Source organism: Leptodactylus fuscus, chromosome 10, assembly GCF_031893055.1.
Source record: "Leptodactylus fuscus isolate aLepFus1 chromosome 10, aLepFus1.hap2, whole genome shotgun sequence".
Lineage (NCBI taxonomy): Eukaryota > Metazoa > Chordata > Amphibia > Anura > Leptodactylidae > Leptodactylus > Leptodactylus fuscus.
This window is the reverse complement of record NC_134274.1, coordinates 23,270,781-23,279,378: the sequence shown is the minus strand read 5'-3', so window position 1 is coordinate 23,279,378 and position 8,598 is coordinate 23,270,781. Positions and strand designations below refer to the sequence as shown.

The 8,598-nt window shown below is 51.1% G+C and overlaps 1 protein-coding gene across 2 annotated transcripts in view; it reads left to right on the top strand.

Annotated features, from left to right (window-relative positions):
• The first annotated feature begins 2,634 nt into the window (after positions 1-2,634).
• The window catches only part of SLF2 (SMC5/6 complex localization factor 2), a 29,174-nt gene continuing 23,210 nt past the window's right edge, over positions 2,635-8,598 (top strand). For both annotated transcript variants that reach the window (XM_075257421.1, XM_075257420.1), the window contains exon 1: positions 2,635-2,813. In XM_075257421.1, the coding sequence (XP_075113522.1) occupies positions 2,725-2,813 (89 nt within the window). In that variant the 5' untranslated portion in view covers positions 2,635-2,724. The remainder of the gene's footprint in view (positions 2,814-8,598) is intronic.

Below are 8,598 nucleotides of genomic sequence, written 5' to 3'. Positions count from 1 at the left end.
GTATAAAAAATAGGATAATATGTACTGGTAGTTCTAATATTATAGTACCAAAAAAAAAAAAAATGGAAAAAAAATTTGAATAAAATATAATTTATATATCTCATACACATATACAGTACACTAGGTTAGTAGACGTAGCTAGAAATAAAACGTAATACATAGTTATAAGATTATAGATTAGAGGGAAATATAGAAAAATTAAAATAAAATATGTTAGAACACACTCATATATATATATAGTGGCTCAGTAAGGGAAAATAGCATAATATATTGTTATACTGCATAGTAATAAATAGTACAATATAATAATATAATATCATACACATACATATAGACATAATATAATAGTAATATAGTAATATAATATGACCCCTCCCCATCTATAAATAAGATTATTATCATACACATACATATAGACACAGTATAATAGTAATATAATAATATAATATGACCCCGCCCCCATCTATAAATTAGGTTAGTATCATACATATAGACATAATATAATAGTAATATAATATAATATGACCCCACCCCCATCTATAAATAAGATTAGTAACATTCACATACATATAGACATAATATAATAGTAATATAATATGACCCCTCCCCCATCTATAAATAAGATTAGTATCATACATATAGACATAGTATATATAATAGTAATATAATAATATAATATGACCCCGCCCCCATCTATAAATAAAATTCTGCCCTTTACCTCTTACATCTTTGTCCTTGTCTTTATTCTCATTGGATGTCCTTGTAGTAAATCTTGTACAGGCCTCAATGTCCTTTCTCCAGCACTCGGGATCTTCAGGGGTTTCCAATCTCACTTAAGTCATTTTACCTATAGATGTCTATAGGTGGTGTGAACAGAGCCCCAAAGGGTTGTCAGCTCTTCACCATCCCTTCCTGCAACCTGTGGTCGGACCTGACTGCAGGCGTTCACATTCCCTACAGCGCCTCTAGAGGTAATGAAGTATAACACACTTCGCACTAACATCACTGGGTTGTCCATGGACGTGTTGGGTCTTCTAGAACAAGAGGCTCTGCTTTTAGTCTTTTCCCATTCTGGGTAATAGTTGGGGGTCCTGGCTGGAGGACCCCCCTCTATTACCTCAGAATTCCCTGGGGCAGTATGAAAATGGGTTTTCTAAGAGAGACAGTAACTTTATTGGTTATATCATAAACAGAGTGTCGGCAGAAGACAGAAACCTGTCAGACTGTGTCCGGCTGTGAGCGCCAGTGAGCGTTTTATGCTCTCCACGGCGTTTTTTTTTAACCCGGACACAAAGTCCTGCATGTCCGACTTTGTGTCCGGGTTAAAAAAAAAATGTTTTTGCCGCGGAGAGCATAAAACGCTCATGGGTGTTCACAGCCGGACACTTTTTAAACCCATTCAAATGAATGAGCATGAAAAATGCCTGCAGTGCCCAGTTTCGCGCAGGAAATGGAAATCTGCATAGCGGAGATCGGGCGCTGGTGTGAACGATTCCTCACCAAACTCCTACAAACTCGTGAACACTAAGTCTGTCCAGTTATGTGGTGACATCTCCTCTGCTCCTAGAAGGGCGAGTCCACTCTGCTTCACCATTTGGTCCGTCTCTGCTCCCGGAGTCTTGTGAGCAGTCGGTGCGATGTAGCGATGTCACTGAAGTCTCCAGGAGCAGAGACAGGAGCGAACACAGGGGGATCTGGGAGAGGTATTAGTTTTTTGGTGTGATTGTTCAATACTGTGGTGCCACACGAAGAGCGACATAATACTGTGGGGGAACCAAAAGATACGCATGATACTGTAATGTATCCTGTATTACAGAAGGTAATGCTTTCTTCAGGCGGATTCCGCGGCTGAGTCAGCCCCAGCGTCCACCTCGCGACAGCATCCTCCGGACTAGGCCTATTCATTTGGGACTACAACGGAGCAGGAAGTCATGACTGTCAGAGGCCGCAACAGTCGCATTTTGGTCGTATTCTCACGCAGCTTCCCGCATCAGAATCAGGACCAAAATATGTGGTCCCGTGGCCCGTGTGAATGAGGCCTTAGGTTTACACTATCGTTCGGCTCCTCATGGGGACCTTTAAAACAGATAGCCCATCCGCTAAAAAAGCGGTTACCCGCGGACCCCGAGGAACTCATAGACTGTAAAGCTGTGACAGACTTTGCTCTAATGCAAATGTGAACCTCGCCTAAAACACTTCTATTTAACTTTTTTTGACCTGTAGGCTTCCGTACTGCTCTGTTGACCATTGGACGCCCTACAAGTATCATGCTCAGATCCCATTAATCACAATTATTAGGATATATGGATAAGATTTAGCTTGGCCAGAAGCAAATCTAATAAACTGATTTTTCACAATTCACCTCAATGATTAGTGATTTGGCCATTGACTAACTTTCACTGCTGCCCTTAACGAGAGTTAAAACAGTCAAGTACTGTAGTTGCATCTTTTATCCACCAGGTGTCACTCGTACCATAACGTGATAATTTACAAGCTTGTTATTTTCAAACGTTTTAATAAAGTTGGTTAAATAAAAAAACAAAACAAAGGCTCGATTCGTTCATTGATCCTCTAGGAAAGTTCGATGTATTCAGCGCTCGATTAACATCCCCTGTGGGAATAACCGGAAGTTCTGTCACCAAATTCTCCGGGGAAAGATGGCGCGAAAAGGACTTTGGATTTAGGCGCGAAGCTGGACAGCCGGTGCCGGGGCTCGTCACGGGGATGACTCGCCGCCCTCTCAAGTTTCGGTTATCTCAGGGTGACGCTGCGGAGGGTTCCAAAAAGAAAGAAGGACAATGTGGCGGTGGCAGGTAACAGTACTCCTCCCAATTGGCTGCCTTGTCACAAGGGGGCGTCCTATACCGAGCGGCCGTAGAGATAGCAAGTGACCAGCCTGGAGAGCCCCACATAGAGGGGCAGTGGGTGATGAAATAGTGGGAGTGGCCTGTGATTTTTTTAAGCATTGATAATTTATGGGTTAATTACTAGTCAAATTACTACGGAGGCCGCACTGGGGCTTGGTGGGGCGGACTGAGGCCGGGCACACAATGTAAGACCCCCCCCCCATGCACTTGAGCACTTCCATCAGGGGCTATCCAGTCTCTTAAAGGGACAGTCCAGGAAATAAAAAGAACTCCAGTCTTCATAACAATGTCCCAATATTCAAGGACTGGTAATAGGGACAATTCCTGGCCATGACTTGTTACATTGAAGCATGTCCTGACAGAGGACCCGTCCCCAAGTAGACAGCGCTACATGCCGTACATCACTTCTCACATTGTCCCTGAACAATCTGAAGCTCTGCACTACTGCCAGCCATCCCTCCAGCTACTCCTCCTGTCACACACACACAGCTCTGCACTACTGCCGACCATCCCTCCAGCTACTCCTCCTGTCACACACACAGCTCTGCACTGCTGCCAACCATCCCTCCAGCTACTCCTCCTGTCACACACACAGCTCTGCACTACTGCCATCCATCCCTCCAGCTACTCCTCCTGTCACACACACAGCTCTGCACTACTGCCAGCCATCCCTCCAGCTACTCCTCCTGTCACATACAGCTCTGCACTACTACCATCCATCCCTCCAGCTACTCCTCCTGTCACACACACACACAGCTCTGCACTACTGCCAACCATCCCTCCAGCTACTCCTCCTGTCACATAAAGCTCTACACTACTACCATCCATCCCTCCAGCTACTCCTCCTGTCACACACACAGCTCTGCACTACTACCATCCATCCCTCCAGCTACTCCTCCTGTCACACACACAGCTCTGCACTACTGCCGACCATCCCTCCAGCTACTCCTCCTGTCACACACAGCTCTGCACTACTGCCAGCCATCCCTCCAGCTACTCCTCCTGTCACATACAGCTCTGCACTACTACCATCCATCCCTCCAGCTACTCCTCCTGTCACACACACAGCTCTGCACTACTACCATCCATCCCTCCAGCTACTCCTCCTGTCACACACACAGCTCTGCACTACTGCCGACCATCCCTCCAGCTACTCCTCCTGTCACATACAGCTCTGCACTACTACCATCCATCCCTCCAGCTACTCCTCCTGTCACACACACAGCTCTGCACTACTGCCGACCATCCCTCCAGCTACTCCTCCTGTCACACACACAGCTCTGCCCTACTGCCGACCATCCCTCCAGCTACTCCTCCTGTCACACACACAGCTCTGCACTACTGCCGACCATCCCTCCAGCTACTCCTCCTGTCACACACACAGCTCTGCACTGCTGCCAACCATCCCTCCAGCTACTCCTCCTGTCACACACACAGCTCTGCACTACTGCCATCCATCCCTCCAGCTACTCCTCCTGTCACACACACACAGCTCTGCACTACTGCCAGCCATCCCTCCAGCTACTCCTCCTGTCACACACACAGCTCTGCACTACTGCCAACCATGCCTCCAGCTACTCCTCCTGTCACACACACACAGCTCTGCACTACTGCCGACCATCCCTCCAGCTACTCCTCCTGTCACACACACAGCTCTGCCCTACTGCCAACCATCCCTCCAGCTACTCCTCCTGTCACACACACAGCTCTGCACTACTGCCGAGCATCCCTCCAGCTACTCCTCCTGTCACACACACACAGCTCTGCACTACTGCCGACCATCCCTCCAGCTACTCCTCCTGTCACACACACAGCTCTGCACTGCTGCCAACCATCCCTCCAGCTACTCCTCCTGTCACACACACAGCTCTGCACTACTGCTAACCATCCCTCCAGCTACTCCTCCTGTCACACACAGCTCTGCACTACTGCCAGCCATCCCTCCAGCTACTCCTCCTGTCACACACACAGCTCTGCCCTACTGCCAACCATCCCTCCATCTACTCCTCCTGTCACACACACAGCTCTGCACTACTGCCGACCATCCCTCCAGCTACTCCTCCTGTCACACACACAGCTCTGCACTACTGCTAACCATCCCTCCAGCTACTCCTCCTGTCACATACAGCTCTGCACTACTGCCAGCCATCCCTCCAGCTACTCCTCCTGTCACACACACACAGCTCTGCACTGCTGCCAACCATCCCTCCAGCTACTCCTCCTGTCACACACACAGCTCTGCACTACTCCCAACCATCCCTCCAGCTACTCCTCCTGTCACACACACACAGCTCTGCACTACTCCCAACCATCCCTCCAGCTACTCCTCCTGTCACATACAGCTCTGCACTACTGCCAGCCATCCCTCCAGCTACTCCTCCTGTCACACACACACAGCTCTGCACTACTGCCAGCCATCCCTCCAGCTACTCCTCCTGTCACACACACAACTCTGCACTACTGCCGACCATCCCTCCAGCTACTCCTCCTGTCACACACAGCTCTGCACTGCTGCCAACCATCCCTCCAGCTACTCCTCCTGTCACACACACAACTCTGCACTACTGCCGACCATCCCTCCAGCTACTCCTCCTGTCACATACAGCTCTGCACTACTGCCAACCATCCCTCCAGCTACTCCTGTCACATACAGCTCTGCACTACTGCCAGCCATCCCTCCAGCTATTCCTCCTGTCACACACACACAGCTCTGCATTACTGCCAGCCATCCCTCCAGCTACTCCTCCTGTCACACACACAGCTCTGCACTGCTGCCAACCATCCCTCCAGCTACTCCTCCTGTCACACACACAGCTCTGCACTACTGCCATCCATCCCTCCATCTACTCCTCCTGTCACACACACACAGCTCTGCACTACTCCCAACCATCCCTCCAGCTACTCCTCCTGTCACATACAGCTCTGCACTACTGCCAGCCATCCCTCCAGCTACTCCTCCTGTCAAACACACACAGCTCTGCACTACTGCCAGCCATCCCTCCAGCTACTCCTCCTGTCACACACACAGCTCTGCACTGCTGCCAACCATCCCTCCAGCTACTCCTCCTGTCACACACACAGCTCTGCACTACTGCTAACCATCCCTCCAGCTACTCCTCCTGTCACACACAGCTCTGCGCTACTGCCAACCATCCCTCCAGCTACTCCTGTCACATACAGCTCTGCACTCCTGCCAGCCATCCCTCCAGCTACTCCTCCTGTCACACACACACAGCTCTGCACTGCTGCCAACCATCCCTCCAGCTACTCCTCCTGTCACACACACAGCTCTGCACTACTCCCAACCATCCCTCCAGCTACTCCTCCTGTCACACACACACAGATCTGCACTACTCCCAACCATCCCTCCAGCTACTCCTCCTGTCACATACAGCTCTGCACTACTGCCAGCCATCCCTCCAGCTACTCCTCCTGTCACATACACACAGCTCTGCACTACTGCCAACCATCCCTCCAGCTACTCCTCCTGTCACACACAGCTCTGCACTACTGCCATCCATCCCTCCAGCTGCTCCTTCTGTCACACACAGCTCTGCATTACTGCCAACCATCCCTCCAGCTACTCCTCCTGTCACACACAGCTCTGCACTACTCCCAACCATCCCTCCAGCTACTCCTCCTGTCACACACAGCTCTGCACTACTCCCAACCATCCCTCCAGCTACTCCTCCTGTCACACACACACAGCTCTGCACTACTGCCAACCATCCCTCCAGCTACTCCTCCTGTCACATACAGCTCTGCACTACTGCCAGCCATCCCTCCAGCTACTCCTCCTGTCACACACAGCTCTGCACTACTGCCGAGTATCCCTCCAGCTACTCCTCCTGTCACACACACAGCTCTGCATTACTGCCAACCATCCCTCCAGCTACTCCTCCTGTCACACACAGCTCTGCACTACTGCCAACCATCCCTCCAGCTACTCCTCCTGTCACACACACAGCGCTGCCCTACTGCCAACCATTCCTCCATCTACTCCTCCTGTCACACACAGCTCTGCACTACTCCCAACCATCCCTCCAGCTACTCCTCCTGTCACATACAGCTCTGCACTACACCCAACCTTCCCTCCAGCTACTTCTCCTGTCACACACAGCTCTGCACTACTGCCAACCATCCCTCCAGCTACTACTCCTGTCACACACAGCTCTGCATTACTGCCAACCATCCCTCCAGCTACTCCTCCTGTCACACACAGCTCTGCACTACTGCCAACCATCCCTCCAGCTACTACTCCTGTCACACACACAGCGCTGCCCTACTGCCAACCATTCCTCCATCTACTCCTCCTGTCACACATAGCTCTGCACTACACCCAACCATCCCTCCAGCTACTCCTCCTGTCACACACACAGCTCTGCACTACTGCCAACCATCCCTCCAGCTACTCCTCCTGTCACACACAGCTCTGCACTGCTGCCAACCATCCCTCCAGCTACTCCTCCTGTCACACACACAGCTCTGCACTACTCCCAACCATCCCTCCAGCTACTCCTCCTGTCACACACACAGCTCTGCACTACTCCCAACCATCCCTCCAGCTACTCCTCCTGTCACATACAGCTCTGCACTACTGCCAGCCATCCCTCCAGCTACTCCTCCTGTCACACACACAGCTCTGCACTACTGCCAACCATCCCTCCAGCTACTCCTCCTGTCACACACAGCTCTGCACTACTGCCATCCATCCCTCCAGCTGCTCCTTCTGTCACACACAGCTCTGCATTACTGCCAACCATCCCTCCAGCTACTCCTCCTGTCACACACAGCTCTGCACTACTGCCAACCATCCCTCCAGCTACTCCTCCTGTCACACACACACAGCTCTGCACTACTGCCAACCATCCCTCCAGCTACTCCTCCTGTCACATACAGCTCTGCACTACTGCCAGCCATCCCTCCAGCTACTCCTCCTGTCACACACAGCTCTGCACTACTGCCGAGTATCCCTCCAGCTACTCCTCCTGTCACACACAGCTCTGCATTACTGCCAACCATCCCTCCAGCTACTCCTCCTGTCACACACAGCTCTGCACTACTGCCAACCATCCCTCCAGCTACTCCTCCTGTCACATACAGCTCTGCGCTACTGCCAACCATCCCTCCAGCTACTCCTCCTGTCACACACAGCTCTGCACTACTGCCAACCATCCCTCCAGCTACTACTCCTGTCACACACAGCTCTGCATTACTGCCAACCATCCCTCCAACTAGTCGTCCTGTCACACACAGCTCTGCACTACTGCCAACCATCCCTCCAGCTACTACTCCTGTCACACACACAGCTCTGCACTACTGCCAACCATCCCTCCATCTTCTCCTCCTGTCACACACATAGCTCTGCACTACACCCAACCATCCCTCCAGCTACTCCTCCTGTCACACACATAGCTCTGCACTACACCCAACCATCCCTCCAGCTACTCCTCCTGTCACACACAGCTCTGCACTACACCCAACCATCCCTCCAGCTACTACTCCTGTCACACACAGCTCTGCATTACTGCCAACCATCCCTCCATCTACTCCTCCTGTCACACACAGCTCTGCCCTACTGCCAACCATCCCTCCAGCTACTCCTCCTGTCACACACACAGCTCTGCACTACACCTAACCATCCCTTCAGCTACTCCTCCTGTCACACACAGCTCTGCACTACTGCCATCCATCCCTCCAGCTGCTCCTTCTGTCACACACAGCTCTGCAT